The following is a 21441-nucleotide window of genomic DNA, read 5'->3' as shown; positions in this document are numbered from 1 at the left end:
TTGGAAAAGGAAAATGGTGCTATGTGGTATCATAGGACTAAGGAGAGAGCTTATTCACACATGACTTTTTCTACATCATGTCTTCTGGCATCACTAAAACAAATTTTGTATCCCTCTCACAAGTATATTGTTACATTTTAAGCATGCTGATACATGCTAAAATACAGTTTAATAGAGTGATGATGACATTTATTTAGAATCTTTCATCCCAAACACTGCATTACATCATAGCAAGTGAAGAGTACTGTGTCCTGTTTCTAACCTTGCCAGTCCTTTGGTACAGCATTTAGGGGCTTTGCTACTAATTTTACATGGAAAGCTCTTAGTTACTGTATTGATGGTGGCAGTATAAAACCCTGAAATGGTTCTTTGTACAAAATAACCCCTGTTTGTTTCTGTTCATTTGTGAATTGCTGTCAAAATAGCTTTAATGCCTAAAAAGATAGGTTGTGGAAACTAATGTTTTCTTAGATTCTTTTTAATATAATTTGTCATATATACTCGTTCATTAGCCCGTTCATTTATAGGCTGACCCCCCAAGATGGATAGCTAAAAATAGCAAAAACTGTATGACCCTTTCATAAGCCAACCCTGTATTTCAGGGGTTGGCAAACTTCGGCTCCTGTCCCCTCAGGGTAAGCCGCTGGTGGGTTGGCAGGCACGGAGTCCCTCAGCTCCCAGTAGCCGCGGTTTGCCGTTCCCAGCCAATGGGAGCTGCGGGAAGTGGCTCCCATTGGCTGGGAACGGTAAACTGCGGCCACAGGGAACTGAGGAGCTCCGTGCCTGCAGACGCTCCAGGTAAACAAAACAACAATGTATTAGATATTCAATTAAATGATTTAATAGAGTTTAAAATCATCAAATTTTGATGTCAACCCCTTTATAAACCAACCCCCCGCTCTTTGATATGTCACTTTTTTACCAAAAATATTCAGCTTATGAACGAGCATATACGGTAATTTATTTCGTGGATAGCCACAGCGCGGTCAGAAACTCCCCACAATGCCTAATCCTAAGAGGAACTTTAAACAGTGTTTTGGTAAAATACAGTAACTTTATTCATGTCTGTCTTTCAGCTCTAACAGATTCTGTTGAAACCATTCATGGCCAAGGAGTGTGGACCTATGGAAATATGAGAAGATATTGTAGAGTATATTTTAAATCTATGAAATTCATAGTTCTGATGCTTTTGGCCACAGAGCATCATTTTATCACTTCCTGGAAAATGTTTATTCCAAGACAGCTTTAAATGGCCCATATGTACAGTCAACAATCTGAAGATTGTTCTTCTGATACCAGCTTGCTGCTATGATTTCCATGCACATAAAGATTCTTTTTAATATGCAGCCTAAAGTCAGAACCTTAGTTGATGTTTTACAGAATTTAATGTTTTTAATTATGAAATCATTTTAAGTTTGCATTTTTGCTTCTTTTAGGTACATAACAGATCAGTTTCTTTTACATATTGCCACTAAACCTTGTTTTACACTTTTTAAACACTAGTGTATTTTGACATTTGATTTGTAAAATTTTTATAAATATTTAAAATGTGCCATTTTTATTATTGCTGAGTAAAGTATGTCCTGTTTCTGCTGTAATTATTTCTTGGTCAGGTTGCAGCATCAGCAGTTAATGCCACACTGTTATCAACATATACCTGAATGTTTGTGCTTACTTTTTCTTAAACAAAATGAAGTGTATGTATTTTGAGGTACTGGGCTCTTACTTTGTTGGAATAGGGTGTGTACAGCAATAAACAGGTTTTCAATTCCAGTACTTAGTTTGTGTACAAATGTAATTATGTTCATTGTGTATATATTATACAATGAGCACATCCAGAGTAAGTATAAGAAGCCACTTACTATTGTTCAAATGCAAATGTTCATATCTCATTTCTTTTTTATCATGTTAAATAAATGTTAATGTTCTTAAGTTGTGTGGGTAGTATTTCTTTCAGCAAGCAGATGACAGACCGTGTACTTGTTGTGACTCTTTGTGTGGGAAGCACATCTTAATAAGGGTTGTGGACCTATTACAGCAGTGGTTCTCAACCGGGGTCCGAGGCCCCCTGGGGGGCCGCAAGCAGGTTTCAGGGGGGCCGCCAAGCAGAGCTGGCATTAGACTCACTGGGGCAGAAAGCCAAAGCCCTGCCACATGGGGTTGACGCCCGGGCCCTGAGCACTGGCACCCGAGGCTGAAGCCGAAGCCTGAGCAATGTAGCTTTGTAGGAGCTCCTGTGGCCTGAGGCCCTAGGCAATTGCTCTACTGCTACCCCCTAACGCTGGCCCTGGCTTTTATATGCAGAAAACCTGTTATTGTGACACAGGTGGGTCATGGAGTTTTTATAGCATGTTGGGGCAGGCCTCAGAAAGCAAGAGGTTGAGAACCCCTGTATTACAGGATTAGTTGGAGAAGGGTCTGTGATGTGAAGGAGATAAAAGTATTTGATGGTGGTGGTCTCTTCTGGCCTTCAAAACTGAGGCTATGTCTACACTAGAGAGCTTACAGCGGCACAGCTGTACCGATGTAGTTGCACTGCTGTAAGATCTCTTGCGTAGATTCCAGGCCAATGGGAGAGAACTCTCCTGTTGACCTAATTAATCCACCCCCATAGCGGGAGAAGCTCTCCCACCGGCAGAGCTGTGCACATGACCACTTATGCCGGCAAAACTTATGTTGTTCAGAGTGGTGGAATATTCACACCACTGAGCGACAAGTTTTGCCGACAGAATATGTGATAGTGTAGACATAGCCTGAGTGACATCACCTACAAACAAGAGCAACATTGGTAGACTTGTAAGGAATTCCACCTTGCCCAGCTGGAAGTAGTGCCCACAGCATAGAGCAAAAAGACAGCCTCGTGGCTGGTACTCAGGAAGAAATTTGGGTTTGGTTCCTGGCTCTGCCATGCTTTCTTCTGTGACCTTGGGCAAGTCACTTAGTTGCTTTTTGCTTCAGTTCCCAATCTATTTATATAAAATTGTTTATCTCATAAGGATGCTGAGAGGATTAAATTATAATTTTTAAAGGCATTAAGACATGAGAGTGAACACCATTTATGGTAGGGGTGAGGAGAGGAATGAGATGATTCCTCAGGGCATTTGCATTTGCACATCATCTTCCAGGAACCAAAAAGCAAATGTAAAACCATTTGTCGTGCATGTCATCTTATTACACACAGTACTGGTTTCACTTCTCCATCCCCCACTGCTGTCTGAACTAGTCTAAGTAGAGACTGTACACCTTTTTAGAAAAGGATAATGAAAAGTAGATTTGAAAGAAAATCGTTTGGATCCAGACTGCAAAGATCTGAAATCTTTTTTCTTTTTTTTTAAACTTCAATACATTTTTCACTTCCGGGAGAAGTCAGTCAGACTGTCAGAGCTATTTTTGAAACCAAAAAGCAATGTTCGCTGAAGACATTGTTCAACTTCTGACTAACTTACCTGTTTGTTCATTATTATGCATCCAATGAAGTGAGCTGTAGCTCACGAAAGCTTATGCTCAAATAAATTGGTTAGTCTCTAAGGTGCCACAAGTCCTCCTTTTCTTTTTACCTATTCAGTATCTTGGGCCACACCCACAGAAAAGCCATTGGCCATTATCTTTGAAAACTCGTGGCGAACGGGGAAGTCCTGGATAACTGGAAAAAGGCTAATGTAGTGCCAATCTTTAAAAAAGGGAAGAAGGAGGATCCTGGGAACTACAGGCCAGTCAGCCTCACCTCAGTCCCCGGAAAAATCATGGAGCAGGTACTCAAAGAATCAATCCTGAAGCACTTACATGAGAGGAAAGTGATCAGGAACAGTCAGCATGGATTCACCAAGGGAAGGTCATGCCTGACTAATCTAATCGCCTTCTATGATGAGATTACTGGTTCTGTGGATGAAGGGAAAGCAGTGGATGTATTGTTTCTTGACTTTAGCAAAGCTCTTGACACGGTCTACCACAGTATTCTTGTCAGCAAGTTAAAGAAGTATGGGCTGGATGAATGCACTATAAGGTGGGCAGAAAGTTGGCTAGATTGTCAGGCTCAACGGATAGTGATCAATGGCTCCATGTCTAGTTGGCAGCCGGTGTCAAGTGGAGTGCCCCAGGAGTCGGTCCTGGGGCCGGTTTTGTTCAATATCTTCATAAATGATCTGGAGGATGGTGTGGTTTGCACTCACAGCAAATTTGCGGATGATACTAAACTGGGAGGAGTGGTAGATACGCTGGAGAGCAGGGATAGGATACAGAGGGACCTAGACAAATTGGAGGATTGGGCCAAAAGAAATCTGATGAGGTTCAATAAGGATAAGTGCAGAGTCCTGCACTTAGGACAGAAGAACCCAATGCACCGCTACAGACTAGGGACCGAATGGCTAGGCAGCAGTTCTGCGGAAAAGGACCTAGGGGTGACAGTGGACAAGAAGCTGGATATGAGTCAGCAGTGTGCCCTTGTTGCCAAGAAGGCCAATGGCATTTTGGGATGTATTAGTAGGGGCATAGCGAGCAGATCGAGGGACGTGATCGTCCCCCTCTATTCGACATTGGTGAGGCCTCATCTGGAGTACTGTGTCCAGTTTTGGGCCCCACACTGCAAGAAGGATGTGGATAAACTGGAGAGAGTCCAGCGAAGGGCAACAAAAATGATTAGGGGTCTGGAACACATGACTTATGAGGAGAGGCTGAGGGAACTGGGATTGTTTAGTCTGCAGAAGAGAAGAATGAGGAGGGATTTGATAGCTGCTTTCAACTACCTGAGAGGTGGTTCCAGAGAGGATGGTTCTAGACTATTCTCAGTGGTAGAAGAGGACAGGACAAGGAGTAATGGTCTCAAGTTGCAGTGGGGGAGGTTTAGGTTGGATATTAGGAAACACTTTTTCACTAGGAGGGTGGTGAAACACTGGAATGTGTTGCCTAGGGAGGTGGTAGAATCTCCTTCCTTAGAAGTTTTTAAGGTCAGGCTTGACAAAGCCCTGCCTGGGATGATTTAATTGGGGATTGGTCCTGTTGGACTAGATGACCACCTGAGGTCCCTTCCAACCCTGATATTCTATGATTCTATGATTCTAAGTTGTTGCATTCCCAGTGGTGCGGCACGTACTTAAGATAAGGGTCTAAGGTTTCACTTCAGTATGTACTGTGTTTAAATTGTGCACCACGTTCAGTGGCTGTTTAAATGCGGAGAAGTAAGGAAAGGGAAAGACACCATGGGGCTGTTGTCTAGGCACTAGCCAAAGAAAGAATATGATTAGTGATCTGGACCCTTTTTAGGCCTTGTCTTCACTTAAAAGGTTTGATGGTATAGCTATACCAGCAGACCTTCATAGTGTCGATGCAGTTTATACCAGCAAAAAAGTCCTTTTGCCGATAAAGTTTATATCCATTCCCTGAACAAAATAAGCTATACCGGCAAAAAGAAAGGTTTTGCCTGTATAACTGTCTACACTAGCTTTTGCTGACACAGCTACGTTAGCAAATAATCACATCCTTCTAACCAACAGAGGTAAGCCAGTGTGTCAGGCCTCAGAATTTCCTCTGCATTTGCACTGAAGATTTGAAGTACAATTGGGTGCTTGAAACTATTTTCCACTGTGTTTGGAAAAGTAAATTGATTTAAAAAAGCAGCTACTTCCCGTTCTCCTGCCTCATCAAAATTTTTCTGTTGCACTTACCTTTTAACTCTCCTCCCACTGGTCATGCTTTTGAAATATTCACCACTAAACAAGTGAATCCTGAGATTGTCAGCCTGGAACTGGCTATATTTTAAGTCTGTGTCTAGGTTATCTTTTAAATTTCTGATTGCTTCATTGGCTACTGTGCTGATATTTGTACATAGTTTGCTTTCTTCCTCAAAAGCAGGGTCTCTTAGGGATATACGACAGACACATGCTCTACAGATGTTCATGCTCTTCAAAACCAATTACATCTCCTTCCGTCTGGAGCTTTTGTTCACCACTTGCATTGTTCCAAGAAGACTAAGGAATGTAGTCCTTTCAAATTCCTGAATAAAGTAACATCACTAGAAAAGCTGTACTTTGTCCTGGGAATTTCTTGTGCAAACTGGTCTGGGCCAGTTCGGGGAGTAGATAGATCATCCAGCAGTTAAAACCTGACTCTGATTCAGTGTCTTGATTGGGGGGGGGGGGGGAAAATTCTATTCTAATTCATAGTTTTTTTAAAAAAAATAAATCATAAAGGAACCTGACAAAAACACTGATTATTTTTTCAAACAATCCAAACTGTTTCTTCTTACCTAAATTAATGTGCATTAATCAAGTTGAAAGTAAACTGTGTGACAAGATGGCCGATGTTAATATGGTGGGTCCTGCGCTTTTCTTGGCAGGGGGGCTAAGACGCCACCCCTTGCCCCTGCTCTTGGACTGCCAAGGTCCCCGCTAGTGGAACATAGTCCTTCAGCATATGAAGAGATTCGTCCGTTTTGCCAGCAAATAATTATGGACCCTCAAATGGGAGGTCTTCTACAGTCGTTTGTACTTCTCTGGGAAAACCTGACAGGTACAGCCAGGATATTTGTCGCATGACTACGGCTGTGGTCACAGTGTCTGCGGAATCCAATGCCGCTTGCAACGCTGTTCTGGCAATAAGAATCATGGCTCTAAATTGCTCTTTCTTTTCCTCCGGGAGTAATTCAATACATTTTGAGTGTTTTGAATAATTTGTGAAGTCGTACTTAGCTAGTAGTGACTGCTAGGAATCTCTTCTCATCCCTATTTTACAGGGTATTTCTGGAGTAGTGCTATCTGCCCCATTCACTCACTGCCTCCATCATCTGGCTACGAAAAAGGAATTCAATTTTCCTAGAGGGCGCATAATATTTTTTTATCTGACCTTTTACAGGTAGGTGGAGTTGTTGCCAGAGTCTGCCAGATAGTTTTTGCTGATTCCATGAGGGCGTCGTTAATTGGTAGGGCAATTTTGGAGGAGGTTGAGGTATGTAAGATGTCTAATAGCTTATGTTGGGATTCGGCCACTTCTTTTAAAGATATGTCCAGTGAGTCCACTACCCTTTTAAAGAGCTCTTGAAATTGTTTAAAATCATCCCCCGTGGCGAGAGGTGGGGGCATGACATACTTGTCTGGGGAAGAAGATGGCTGCAGGGGCATTCTTCTGGTCCAACAGCTCCCCAGATTCCTCAACAGCCACTTGTGGAAGTTCTGCCAGTCCCTGTACTGAAGGTGAAGGGGAATGTTTTGGCCTCACCCTGGGTGGACAAGGAGACTTGTGATGGTGTGGTGGGTATGCAGCCCATGCCTCCAGTAAAGCCAATGTGTTGGTATAGGCATTAGTGGCATTCCTGGGTGCCTGGACTAGGTCTGAAGTCCAGGCCCTGTGTAGTGTTTCTTTGCTGTGAAGTGCCTGGTCTGGCAGAAGTGATGGGGGAAGAGTAGTGGGAGGAGTAGATATCTCCTTCGTCAGCATCCTCCTTATCACTCGAGAAGGGAGGAGCAGATTTGGGTGGTGTGGGAAAGTGGCTCGGAACCAACTGAGTGAAAGTGATATCAGTACTGAGAAGAGAAGATTCTGGCACTTCGGAGACCAGAAAATCTTTCTGCCATAGGAATTGTTGTGGTACTGGGAGTCTCAGTGCCGCTGAAGATGTTGTCAGTATCAACGGCTGTTGCACGGTTGTCAGTGCTGTGGATTGCATCGTAATGGGTTTTGCAGGCAGTGGGCAGCACCACAGTGTGACTGGTTCGGTCACAGAGATCCCCTTGGGATTGTCACCTGATGTGCTGAAATTACCTCTGGTCCTGTTTTCCGTGCCAGCTTGGGACTCCAGAACCCTGCCTTGTTGAGCCAGACATGCGACCCTGCTGCAACACAGACCCAGGTCTGGTCCATTCCCCCAAAGCTGTAGACTTTAACTAAAAACAGTTCAGCAGGTTACCTGTCTCCAGCACCCAGACACCCAGTTCCCAATAGGATCCAAACCCCAAATAAATCTATTTTACTCTGTATAAAGCTTATACAGGGTAAATTTGTAAACGGTTTGCCCTCTATATCACTGATAGAGATGCACAGCTGTTTGCTCCCCCAGGTATTAATCACTTACTCTGGGTTTACTAAGTATAAAAAGTAGGATTTAAGTGATATCAAGTAATAACAGTGAGAACAATGTAAGTCACAAAGCAAAATAAAACGAAACACGTAAGTCTAAGCCTAATACATTAAGAAACTGATTACGGGTAATATCTCGCCCTCAAAGATGTTCCAATAAGCTTATTTCACAGATTAGACTCCTTCCTAGTCTGGGCCCAATCCTTTCCCCGGTACAGTCTTTGTTAAATCCAGCACACAGCTCAGGTGGTAAGCAGGGTTTTTCTCATGACTGGCCGCCCCTTTTGTCCTGCTCTCCCTCCTCCCCCTCCCTTATAACTTTGGCACAAGGTGGGAATCTTTTGTCTGTGCTTATCCCTACCACTGCCTCATCAATGGAAAAGTACAAGGATTAAGATGGATTTCAGTATCATGTGACATGATCACATGTCACTGTAAGACCCCTAGTCTCCATTCTTCCTGGGTTGGCCCACATGTACACAGGAAGGTGTGCAGGTAAATAAACCATTTACAACCAATTGTCCTATTCAATGTTAGCCATCAAGATTCTAAACCACCATTAATGGCCCACACTTTGCATAATTACAGTAGGCCCTCAGAGTTATACTTCCTATTTCTAGCTTCAGATACAAGAATGATACATGCATACAAACAGGAGGAATATATTCAGTAGGTTATAACCTTTGTTATGGTACCTCACAAGATCTTTTGCATACAGCATATTCCAGTTACATCATATTCACACTCATAAGCATATTTCCATAAAACATATGGAGTGCAACGTCACACATAGTCTGTGGTGATGTCGAGCTGCTCAGTGCCAAGTATCTTGTCAGCTCCAATGGTGCTAAGGCAGAGGGTTTCAATGTCCCTTTGATGCCCTTGTCTGAGCTAGCCTGCCTAGGGTATTTTGCTCTTGTGGTAGCAGTGGTACCGGATGGTCCCACTATCTTGGCAGTGGTAGGCCCCGGTGTAGTCAGTACTGACAGGGTATATTGAGTTGGGGAATGCCTTTTCTTGGCATATTTCCAAGAAGGAGATGATGCCCACTTTTTAGTAGCCTTCTTGACACGGTGTTCTTTTGCTTGAGACAGCCTGGGAGAGCCTCTGTCAGAGGCTGTTGTGGGAGACAGTTGTCCAGGAGGAGTCCATGATTCGGGCTCAGACATCGGGCACAGAGACTTTTCCATCATCAGAGTTTCAACTGCAAATCTCTTGCCATCCTGGTGCGGGCTTTCAGTTTATGGCAATGCGAGCACTTCTGCAGTATGTGCATTTCACCCAGGCAGAGAACAGACTGCAAATGCCCGTCCAAGGCAGGAATAGATAATCTGCACGTCAGGTAGCATGTGAAACTTGGGGAGCCGGGCATGTTCCTCAGAACGGGGTTTGCTCCCTCGAGGGAGAACAACTCTATTCTAAGGGGTCACTTACAACTGAAGCTTAATCTAAGTAAAGTAAACCGGAAAGAGAGGCTATTGTCTAAATAAACACTATTAACAGCAAGAACGATACTAAGTAGGTAAGGTACAGAGGCTAAGTACTCCGATTCAAGCCAAAGGCAGAAGAGAAGGAACTGACGGGGCGTTGGCTACATGGCGCTATATAACCTCCACAGGAAGCGCAAGGCGGGGGCAGCGCATACTACTGCCCATCCGGGCACTGCTGCTGCAAATACCTGATTACAAGTGCAGAGGTGCCTGAACACCTAAAGTGGAGCACCCACAGGGACATGCTTCAAAGAAGAACAACGGCTATTGCCCACAGGTGGTTGTAGGAATCAGCCTCTCAGCCCCATATAGCAAAATGTGTCAGTGAAGGAGAATTTGTTAGTGTGGAGACAAATTAGAGCACTGGGAAAAACATAGCTGCTTACATAATCTAAACCCTTGGGAGGCTTCTTTGAGGGAGAAAATTACTCTGATCTCATTGAATTCACTGAAAACTGCACTACCTGAGTCATTCAAGAGGAATATGGAAGTGAGGCCCTCTTCACATATCATCACATTGTCATGATCTCCTAAACATGACCTAGCAGAGCTGCTTATTGGGCACCTTAACCAGGCTTTAGGACAGGGAAGGACAGAAGCCATCTAGTAGCTGGATCAATGTTCAATCAGTAAATCCAGGCAATCTAAAAATCTGATACAGCTATGATCTCTTGACAAAATAAAATCCTTCACAATCCTATACAAAACAATAGACTCAGCATTTCAGATAAATTCCTTAATTAACACGAAGGTGCTGTCTTTGCTGCATTCAGAGATACAAACTCTGCTCTGATATACAAAGAGCCCCTTCTAAAATCGCGAGGAGAATCTGCTGTTCATTTACATTCATTGAAAGGGGCCCCAAAGAGCTGGATCTGTGCTGGAAACTCCTGGTGGCAATCAAAATTACTGCTCCAGGAAGTTTTCTCCCACACCCTCCCTTCTCCTGCCACTTGCTGCTTTCAACAGGCAACAGGCAGAGTCACTGAGTTGTGTCATAAAAGCAAAGTTATTACCTCTTGGCTCTGCTGACACACAAGCAATTAAGCCAAGTTAATTTCCAGTTTCTGCACTGGGGAGACTAGTTGTGTTACAAGATGAAGCAGAAGATGAAGGGCCCACACATTCTCAGTTCAAGTTCAAGTATTTTACCAGAAGGACCCCTAAAGAACAAAGTTAGCTCAGCACTCAGCAGCTGCTGCTGCTTTCCCACTGCAGTTTTCCTCCGTTTGCCTCTCTCCCTGTGCTTTTGTCCTCCTGGCAGGGCTACTATTGTATAGTAGTTTTAAGGAATGAAAGCAAATAATTGCTGATGGGTGACATGATAGTACCTTTCATGGGAATGTAGATTGATTCCAATGGGGAGCAATATAGTAAGCCAGAAAAAGCAAATGGCGATAACACAACAGGGTTAAAATGATTGTCAAGCATGAACATAAGTGACAGACAAAAGAAACTGTTGTACAATTCTCAACATGCATAAAAAGGTTTAATATTGACTCAAAGCTCAATTTAAAAAATACATAACAGGCTGTCAAAATCTTGAGGCCTGGGGTAATTGTCTAGGTTTTAATCCATCCAGAGGCACAATGAGCCATAACAGACATGTCATTTTAAATGTTCTTTAGAAAATATCCAGTTCTGTTCTGGCTTTACATGTATCTGGGTGCTGAGCACGTGCAAGACATCTGCAAACTTACAAACTTGTCTGAACTTTTCACTGGAAGACATTAGCATGCATGTGCAGCAGCCTGTATGTAAATGATGCTATCTGAGCTGTGTTACATGTAAGGTTTCAGGATAAGAAAGATTATTCCATTGTGTAAACTAATTACCTGTAGAGAAAAAAATAGCTCTTTTTTTAGTTAGTGTAAGATTCTATTTTATTAACCTCTTTACCAAAATGGTCCAATGTTTTACTTTTATTATGTATTTTCAAATATTAAGGGCTCACTCCTGCACCCCTACTGGCAAAAGAAGTCCCAGACTGAAATAGGCTTCTGCATAGAATTGTAGCCAAAACTGTAATAAATTTCACAGGCCTCCTATGACATAAATATAGGAATTACTACACCCATCACTAAAATAGTCAGCTTTTGAAATGAAATGCCATGACTATTTAATAGTACACAGGAACAGTACACAGCAGTTTAGGACAGGAAGTGAAGAATTATTATTATATCAAACTGGAATTATAGGGTGAATTGAAGTAGGAGTAATGCATTTACCAGAAGTCAAATTTGACCAAGACAACAAGGTTAATGTTCCTATAATGGGTGCTCCAGTTCTGCGAGGAACTTCAATACACTGACTTCAATGGGACAACTCACATGATTAAAAGTTAGGCACATGCTGAAGTCCTTGCCATTTCATCTGAAAGACAGTACAGTGAGCCTTAATACTGTGCTTAGCTAAATAATGGAACAGATTTTCAAATATTTTGTTTTAATGGATATCGATTTAAAATTATACATGTGTTCTGTTAATATCGATTTGGGATGGCAACTGTGACAGATGAGGGGTCAGTCTGTATTAATTTATGAATATTGTATGTGACTGTGTTATCAGAATGTTTACTGCATGACAATATTGGGTTAATTCACTGTATGCCCTGGATAGCAGCATGTATCCACAAATGGCGATTGCATGCCAGTGCCTTGGCATCCCTCCTCCCCACCACGTGGAATTCAAAATGGAAACCAGGAAACACAAACAGTAAAACAAGCACAAAAGAGAATTTTTACTGGGAAGGCACACATTGTGCAGTTCATTCTAGTTTGTTAAAATAAGAACTTTATATTACCTTCCCTGTACATATGCTGCTTGGCACCAACCTGTAAGGAGTTGCCTGAAAGGACTGAACTGTACAGGGGTGGTGGAGAGGTTCAAAGGTAGTCCATTTAAAATGAGTGTTTTATTATGTGATCCAACCCCATTCTTAATTTTCCCCTTTGCACTGTGTTAGACTAATTTGCTTGTTACATGCAAACTATACTTACCACTCCAAGTATGATTTTAGTAGCAATTTAGCTTTTATATTAAAAAGAATAACAAAAATAAACATGATTTTAAAATGTAATGGTCACACTCTCTTTATATGACTAGCTGCATTGCTGACTCCTTGCTGGTCTCTCTGAGTGCACCCTCTCAGGTTTGAGCGTTCATGTAACAGTCCATACCTGTTAAATGTAGTTCATGCATTCCATGGGTGATGAAATCATTAGTCCCAAATACAAATGGGAGCTTGAATTCAGTGCAGAAATTTGCCATGAGGAGAAGGGCAATGGCAATGGAGTTCTGTGTGTTTGCATGCAGTCTTAACAAGCTGTATTGGAAGCTATGGGGAGGCTAACGCACCACCATGTTGATTCCCTCATTAATTCTGACCCAATTCCTGGGCACTGATAGCTGCAAACTTTTCCTTCAGCAGGAATTCCAGACTGGTAGTCGCATTTCAGAAGAGCATATTTTTCATGGCCACCTGGGTAGGTCCATTCCACTCGTAGCTGTCCTGTTCGGTCTCCAAACATTTGAATACTTCAGTGGCGCACACATATGGTTTCCCATTGGCAAAGAGATATTATTCCAAGCTGCCAATCGGGTATCTCAAACTCTGTACGTCCCCCAATGCCTGAAATGACAGATAAGGTTTATATAGCATAGCACAGCCACCAACCTCTGCCCAAACTCCATTTTATTATTCTTTTAAGTTGTGATTTTTAACATACCATTTTCTCAGCACTTTTCACTGTGATTAACCTACCTGTGTCCAGGGAGTTTCTGTGGCCTGAAGTAGCTCTCTGCGAGCATATTATTGAAGTTCAGTGTCAAAAAGTAACATTTCTGTCTTCGACATTCCAAAATGATTTTTCTGTTCTCCTGCTCTCAGCAATTTGGCACAATAACCCTCTGGGTCTTGTCCCATTCCAGGCCCCTCAACCTCTACAGGCTGCAATACCCCCACAGCTCGCCCCCACTACAGGAGCCTGTCTTACTGTACCTTCAGGGACTGGTCCACGAGGAAGTGTTTCCATGATGAACTTATGGTTGAAGTTTTGAAAAGGGCCAACAACTAGGTCAAGTAACAAAGGAACGTGCAGCTACAGGAAAAACATGCCAAGAGGCAAGCGGAAAAGCTCACGCTGGCTTCGAGGTTTGAGAACAGGCATGAGAGCCGGCATTTGCTTTGCAATTCCTGGAACAGGAACAGCGGGTAAGGGAGGAAGACGGTGTGCAACAGAGAGAACGGTCTGAGCAGCTGTTGTCTCTAATGGCCGCAAGGTCCTACTGCACCCGCACCACAGGCTGTGACCCTCTGTGGTATCCTGGCCTGCATTCAAAGAACAGCTAGGACAACTCCATGGCTGGGTGGGCCATTAAATCTGGTCCTCTGAGCATCTGGACTGGGCAAATGTGCCTCATTCAGTCCTCAGTGCTGAACCCCTTCCCCTGTGGACATCTCCACCCCCCTGCCCAGTCACCATGTGTACAGCAAACATGGAAAGCAGGGAAAGGAAATGCGGGGTAGGGGACACACAGTGTGGGGGCGGGGGGGAAAGCGTGCCTTAAACATAGTTTAACTGTTTGCATTTGTTTATACACTTTGTTCTGGGTTACTTCTAAAGCTTTTGGTATTGCTGGTGTTTTGGTGTGCTAATGCCAGTTGGCCTGATGGGCAATGATTTAATATTGTACTTTTCTAATAAAGGTTTTTATTTTATAAATGAAATTTTACTGCCATTACTGCACTGTCATAAAATGTGTATTTCAAATAATAAAGATAAACTCATGATCAGGGACAACTGGGAGGTTGTATACAAAACCCATGTCTCACTACAGCTACATACTTCAGTCCATACATCGGTTATTTACATCAATTGTAACCTTTACGTTGAAATGTTCCCAATTAATATTAAGTTGTTAAAGATAAGGGTGCAATGAAACCCAAGTTAGTTCTCAGGTTTGAGCCTCTAGATCGGTTACAGAAAATGTACTTAGTAGAAGACCGCTAGGTGACACTTTAAATGATACCAAGAAAAGAAAATGATTAGTTCAGCAAACAGGCATGCAATTACTACCTATACAAGTGGTACTATTATACTCGCACTCAAAGGTGAAATGGTGTATCAATGGGTGATCAGTTCACTAACAACAAAGTGAAGTACAGTCTTATAATCCTGGAACCTAATCGTACTCTTTTGATGTTAATTGGAGCTCCCCCACAATTTAGCAACACTAGTCCTTTTATACTCCATCATAATACTAATTGACATTAAACTACTCTTTAGTATAATTATATTTCTGCCACCTTCTTATTGGCTCTTTACATACTCTTTAAACTAACATCTGCACTAATGTCTTTCCAATTCCATTGGTATAGATAGCATTTTAATAAAACCTTCACAATCCTTAAAAACCTTGCTCAAACCAGTTGTAATCAAAACATAATGGTAACATAACCCTGGTTTATGGCCTTGCTAACTCTTGCTTTCCCATAACGCTTTGTCTCCAACTTACCTTTAACTTTTCTCACTCCAGCAATTTCAATTTCCCATACTCCACTACACTTAGACTAACTTAGGCCCAGAACCTAATTTACACTTATTTCTTACCTAAACCATCCTAAAGGCTACAAAATCCATACTGTTTTCCACCTCCCACCCCATTTCATAAGCAGTCATGTCATTCAAAAGTATAATGCATAGCAATTACCTCCACCTCCAAAAAGCACATTCATAAAGGTACTATTCTCCCACTTCCATTGGCCCATGCAAGTCTATAATGTAGGAGCTCAAAGCATCCCTGATTTCTGTTGCCTGGGTGCATGCACCTCCCCCTGTGATAGGCGCACTTTCTGTCTGAGTGTACCCCCCTCATAGGTCCATTCATAGGGGAAATAGCTCTGTCTTCACAAAGTTTGAGACGAGCACAGCAAGCCACAGTAACGTGGATGTCATTGATGCTGCTAGAATCCAAACGGGTCTGTAAACATTGCCAGCAGGATTTCAATCACCATTCTACACCGGCTGAGAGTGTAATTATATCTTCTTTTGCCAGGACCTGTGACATCAGGGTCCGGTTTCATAAATCAAGGCAAAAGGAGGTTTGTGGGGCCCCTGAGAATAACAGTGAAGACATTAACTCCATTTATGAAAATGTCATATTGTGGGAATAGTGTCCCGACCTGTCCAGGAATGTAGACCCATGATTGTCAGAAAACCCTGGCATCATGAACTTTTCCAGTGTAGCCAACACTCATGTTCACAATTGACCTCTGTGATCCACAAGTGACTGCATAACGGAGTTAATACCCTTTATGTACTTGTGCTCCTTGAGAAGGACAAATTATGGGCATGAGGCCCATCAATGGCCCCAGCACAGTTCGGAAACCCCATTCACTCAAAGCTATCAATTACTTCAGGAATTTTTTTATGCCTGTCACCTTGGGGTAAAATAGATGCCTGCTTGCCTCAGAAACCTCTGCCAACACTTTACCCACAGTCAACTTTCCAATACCAAACTGATTGGCAATGGACCTGTAACAGTCTGGGGTAGCCAGCTTACACACGGTTACAGCAACCTGCTTCTGGCCCAGCATGGGCATCCTCATGCTGGTGTCTTTATACTGGACAGTTGGGCAAACTGCTCACAAAGCTCCAGAAATGTAGCTTTCTTCATATGAAAGCCCTGGACCCACTACTGGTCACCCTAGGTCTGCATGACAATGTCATCCCACTGCTCTGTGCTTGTGGCCCTGCTCCAGAAGCACTGGCCTATGTAGTGGGCACCAGCAGCAGTAGCAAGTGTCATGAGCAACATCAGCCAGTTCAAGTCTGCCATGGCCATGTCCTCCCGCTCCAACTCTAGCTCTGTTGGGTGCCTTCAGTTGGTCAGAAAATGCAGGTGAAATGTCCACCAGCATCTCCGCTCATTTTCTGAAACAGGAGTGAAAGTGCAAACAAAAGAAGTTCCATCTTGCTGGCTCCGATTGCCAGAAGCCTGCAGACCAAAATGACAGCTCAGCAGGATGTGTTGGTGAACCCTTTGAACTTCCTATAACGTGTGGGGATGGACAGAGACGTTTTCCCACACTGTACCATAAACAAAGGGCTAGAGCAGCCACATTTCAGGAGGGCACCAGGAAGGCTAGGACACAGATAGTTTGACTCAGGTCTGTGTACTGCAGTGTGGATGATGGAGCCCAGGTTAGGGCCAGGGTTAAAAAATTCTTTACCTAGGGTTGTAAATTGCTACAGATGCTCAAGTCCTGGGTTCTCAAACCGAGGGTCTGCTGACTTGAGTCCCACTAACCTTGGGCTTACATTGCAGTGTAGACATACCCTGGGAAGTCAGAAAAGCCACTTTTCAGAGTAGCAGCTGTGTTAGTCTGTATTCGCAAAAAGAAAAGGAGGACTTGTGGCACCTTAGAGACTAACAAATTTATTTGAGTATAAGCTTTCATGAGCTACAGCTCACTTCATCGGATGCATTCAGTGGAAAATACAGTGGGGATATTTATATACATAGAGAACATGAAACAGTGGGTGTTACCATACACACTGTAAGGAGAGTGATCACTTAAGAGGAGCTATTACCAGCAGGAGAGCGGGGGGGTGGGGGGGAAGAAAACCTTTTGTAGTGATAATCAAGGTGGGCCATTTCCAGCAGTTGACAAGAACGTCTGAGGAACAGTGGGGGGAGGATAAACTTGGGGAAATAGTTTTACTTGTGAACTGACCCAATTAACTTAGGCTTGAATAGAGACTGGGAGTGGATGGGTCATTTCACAAAGTAAAACTAATTCCCCATGTTTATTTCCCCCCCCCCCCCACCGTTCCTCAGACGTTCTTGTCAACTGCTGAAAATGGCCCACCTTGATTATCACTACAAAAGGTTTTCTTCTCCCTCCCTCCCCCCGGCTCTCCTGCTGGTAATAGCTCGTCTTAAGTGATCACTCTCCTTACAGTGTGTATGGTAACACCCATTGTTTCATGTTCTCTATGTATATAAATCTCCCCACTGTATTTTCCACTGAATGCATCCAATGAAGTGAGCTGTAGCTCACAAAATCTTATGCTCAAATAAATTTGTTAGTCTCTAAGGTGCCACAAGTACTCCTTTTCTTTTTGAGAAAAGCCACTGAAGCTTGTGAGGGCTCAAGGTAGCAGTGAGAACCAAAGAAGCCATGTCAGCTTATAACAGATTTCAGGGGTGAGATTCTATTTTGTGTCTCTTAGATGCACAGCATAGCACTTAGTGGTGTGGTGTGAGGGGCATCACGGTAGCTTTAAGCCACCTGTGTGACCTCACAATTCTGGGAAGCTCTATAGTCTCCGGTATAATGGGAGGCCTGTCTAACTAATGGGAGCTGCTATAGCCCCAGACTCTTCACAGTGCTTCTTGCTGTGGTCTTCCCCCTGATTTGACCCTCCAGCCCTCAGCCATCCCCCAGCACACCTCCTACACCAAGGCTTGCTCGGAGGTCCTCTGAGGGAAAACCTGCTGTTGTCTTCCTCAATTCCTGCTCTGGGACAATCTGAGAGCCCAACCTGGGTGTGAAATCCTAGCCCCACTGAAGTCAATGGGAGTTTCACCCCTTTGCATTATTCTTGCTCTTCTACCGGACACAAAGGTGCCAGAGGGGAGGTGAGAATCTCATCCCAGGATCCCTTATTACCAATCTCTTGCTCTGCTAGATTTAATCCATATTAGTGTAATTGTTGTGACTCTACAAATTTTCAAAGTTTCAAGTTTATATTTCTCACCAATTTAAATAAAGAAGTATTGAAATTCAGCCAATCTGCATATAGCAAAACCATTTTTTCTACAACACAAAATTCCCAGCCATGCATCATATCATTTTCTGTCACTTCTGTAAAACAAAAGCTTCACTGAAACAGTAACAGTCTCATATGTCCCCAGAAGTGATGTGACTTGCAGTGATCACACCATGCCAGTTGACATGGGGGCAGGCTGCCAACTGCAGGCTAAAAGAAAATAATTTTATCTACCCAAGGAATGGCCAGAATTGATCAGATAGGATATAAGGCTTGTCAGAATATCATCCCAAGCAAGTGATGCTCCCACAGAAGTCTCTTATTTTAATTCCCATTGCAATACTACAGTAGTCACTAATAACAGGAAAAAAATTGTAGTCAAGATTGTAAAATGTGCAAATGTGACTCAAATTGCAGATCACTGTAGTATTTTTAATCAGGTTTTCAATAGCCTTAAACTGCTTTTTTGGTACAATGCAATTTTGCCAGACAAGGAAGGTAACAAGCAGTGAGGAGCAGAATAAGGCATTTTCTCCTTGTTAAAAAGCAAAAAATAGATGTTTGAAAAAGGCAGCATTTTTGCAAAATTACCAAATTCCAGGTTTGGGAAAGTTTGAAGAATGAAATTGGAGAGGTTCGTGGAGTTGGCATGTCCCTGTAGTTTTCAGAATACAGACTGGCAGTGTGATTTCATTGGCATAGAATTGCTGCAGTGAGCTGATGAAGGGCTTTTCAATCCCCTGGCTTCCCGGTGCTGTCATGACAACCATCACTTTTCTCAATCCTTTTGGAGCCCTTTTCACATTCAGTGAATGCCACGGACAGAAAAGTGAGTTGTTCGCATCAATCTCTCTCTTCTCTGAGATTTGATTGAATGAAATAGTGAGAAGTACTGTACGTCTCCGAAGCTAAGCAGACTCTATCAGGTTCATTTAATTTCAATATACGTGCTAGGTCCTTGAGCATAGGAAAGATAACAAGAGTTACAAACTGGAAACAACATGGTCTATAGCAGTGGTTCCCAAACTTTAGCAACCCGCAAACCCCTTTCACTAAAATGTCAAGTCTTGTGAACCCGCTCCTAAAAATGAATATTTCCAGGGATTGTCTCCCTTACCTCAGCATAAATTATAAAAGCAGTGATCTTGGAAATATAAAATTTGTTTTTAGGACATGCTTATTACACACTTTTTATTATTATTTATCATTACAGTATTTTCATTACATTATGAAAATGGCAACACTCTTCCAAGATCTCACTTTTGTAACGTGTATCACTTTTGATTAAGCCTGTTATAAGACAAGGCTCCTATCAGAGGTGCCAGTAGAAAAGAGGGGTGCGGGGGCAAAGCCCCTGTGCACCCTGGGGCCAGAGGGGGCACCTCTGGAAAAGTGCGGGGACCCAGGGGGGCTGCCAGAAAAAAAGGGGAGGGAACCATGGGGGGTGAGCCAATGCGGGGGGCGGCATGTGACCCTTGTCTCCCCCCTGTACTGGTGCCTCAGGGTCCTATCTTTCATCAAGGAGTATCAAATGTGAAACAGCATGAAGGTATTTAAGAAGCCAACTCAAAGAGTTCCTCCTAAGCAAGCATTCAGGTCTTGAGCAGTCCAAGTAAACAATGCATGTTACAACAAAGCTTAAACTTGTTCTTCGTAATAATTTAAAAACAACACTAGCAGCCTATTTAATTTTAAAAACAGCAAAAAATATCCACCTCCCTTTCTATTTCATTTAAGGTGTCTTGAAGTTTAAATCTCCTCAGTGTGACAGATATGCTTGCTTTGATCTGCTTAGCTCTTGGAAGTCCCCAAGGCTCCAGGCCCTGTGCTGCCCGGGGTCCAGATGGACAGCTCTGTCCGCCATTAGGGAATTTTTTCCTGAGAATCTCCTGTAACATTTTATGAACCCGAGTTTGAGAACCACTGGTCTGTAGGCTAAGAAGATAAATGTATGATCCATAATCTCCTGTATTATGTTTTAATGGCACATGACAGTGAAATTGTCTGCTCTTTGTGTTCTTACTAGGAAACTCATTTGACCTACTTGAAATATGACCTATTTATACAAGTAGATAAAGACCGTAATTGTACAGAGAATGGATATCATAATAAAGACAGGCTTCAATGCAGATCTCAACTTTTTTGAAGTCCAAGAGTGTTTGGATCGCACATTCTGCTCCATGAAATTCAGGTCTTAGGACGTTTACACTGCAGTTAAAAACCTGCGGTTGGCCCGCACCAATTGACTTGGGCTCACAGGACTTAGGCTAAGGGGCTGTTCAATTGTAGTGTAGACATTCAGCCTAGGAATGCAGCCAGAGCTCTGGGACCCTCCCACCTTGCAGGGTCTAGAGCCAGGGCTCCAGTACAAGCCCCAAACATCTACACCACAATTAAACAGCCTCTTACCCTGTGCCCCACGAGCCTGAATCAGCTGGCACGGGCCAGCCACAGGTTTGTAATTGCAGTGTAGACATACCATTAATCACAAAGACTGGTATCAGTTGGCTCTGGAGGTCATGTTCAAGCCCATCACTAAATATTATTTAAAATGTATATACAGTAGTGCCTTATACATAAAATTGCCTCATAAACTAGATTTTCAACTGACCCTAATTTTTTTCTCCATTTGTGAGTGCAAATTGTGCACTTTGGTCTTGATTCTGCAATTTTATGCAGGTGAATAGTCACACTGAGTTCAAGTCTATTGATATCATGTTTCTGTACCCACAATCTCTTATTAATGAGATATTATAGAAACAAACTTTCTACGGTATCTCTCAGACCATTATAACATGAAATGCTATACAGATTTAAGTTACAAATAATCACAGAATGAAACATTGCAATCACAAAACAGTGGGACAGAAAAAGAAGAAAAAATTGTCGAGGAATTAGGGCACTAGTTGAGGACTTGGGAGACTTTGGTTCAAGTTCCTGTTCTGCCACAGACTTCCTGTGTAACCTTGAGCATCTATCTTAGTGCCTCTGTGCCTCAGTTCCTCATCTGTACAATGGGGATAATAGCACCTACCTATGTCACAGGAGGGTTCTGAGAATAAATAAATAAAATACTGTGCAATGCTCAGAAACTACAAAATGGAGGC

At 42.8% G+C, this 21441-nt stretch overlaps 1 protein-coding gene across 25 annotated transcripts in view; it reads left to right on the top strand.

The window, feature by feature from the left end:
• Window positions 1-1932, top strand: part of PLEKHA5 (pleckstrin homology domain containing A5) — a 273041-nt gene extending 271109 nt beyond the window's left edge. For all 25 annotated transcript variants that reach the window (XR_012155733.1, XR_012155734.1, XM_073318870.1 and 22 more), the window contains one exon: window positions 1077-1932. Coding sequence is in view for 16 of the 25 variants with exons in the window: in XM_073318870.1 (XP_073174971.1) it covers window positions 1077-1095 (19 nt within the window). In the remaining 9 variants the exon portion in view is untranslated. The remainder of the gene's footprint in view (window positions 1-1076) is intronic.
• The last annotated feature ends 19509 nt before the right edge of the window (window positions 1933-21441 follow it).

Source organism: Lepidochelys kempii, chromosome 1 (assembly GCF_965140265.1).
Source record: "Lepidochelys kempii isolate rLepKem1 chromosome 1, rLepKem1.hap2, whole genome shotgun sequence".
NCBI classification, from domain to species: domain Eukaryota; kingdom Metazoa; phylum Chordata; order Testudines; family Cheloniidae; genus Lepidochelys; species Lepidochelys kempii.
The sequence above is the reverse complement of the archived record's forward strand: the minus strand, read 5'-3'. Positions and strand labels throughout refer to the sequence as shown.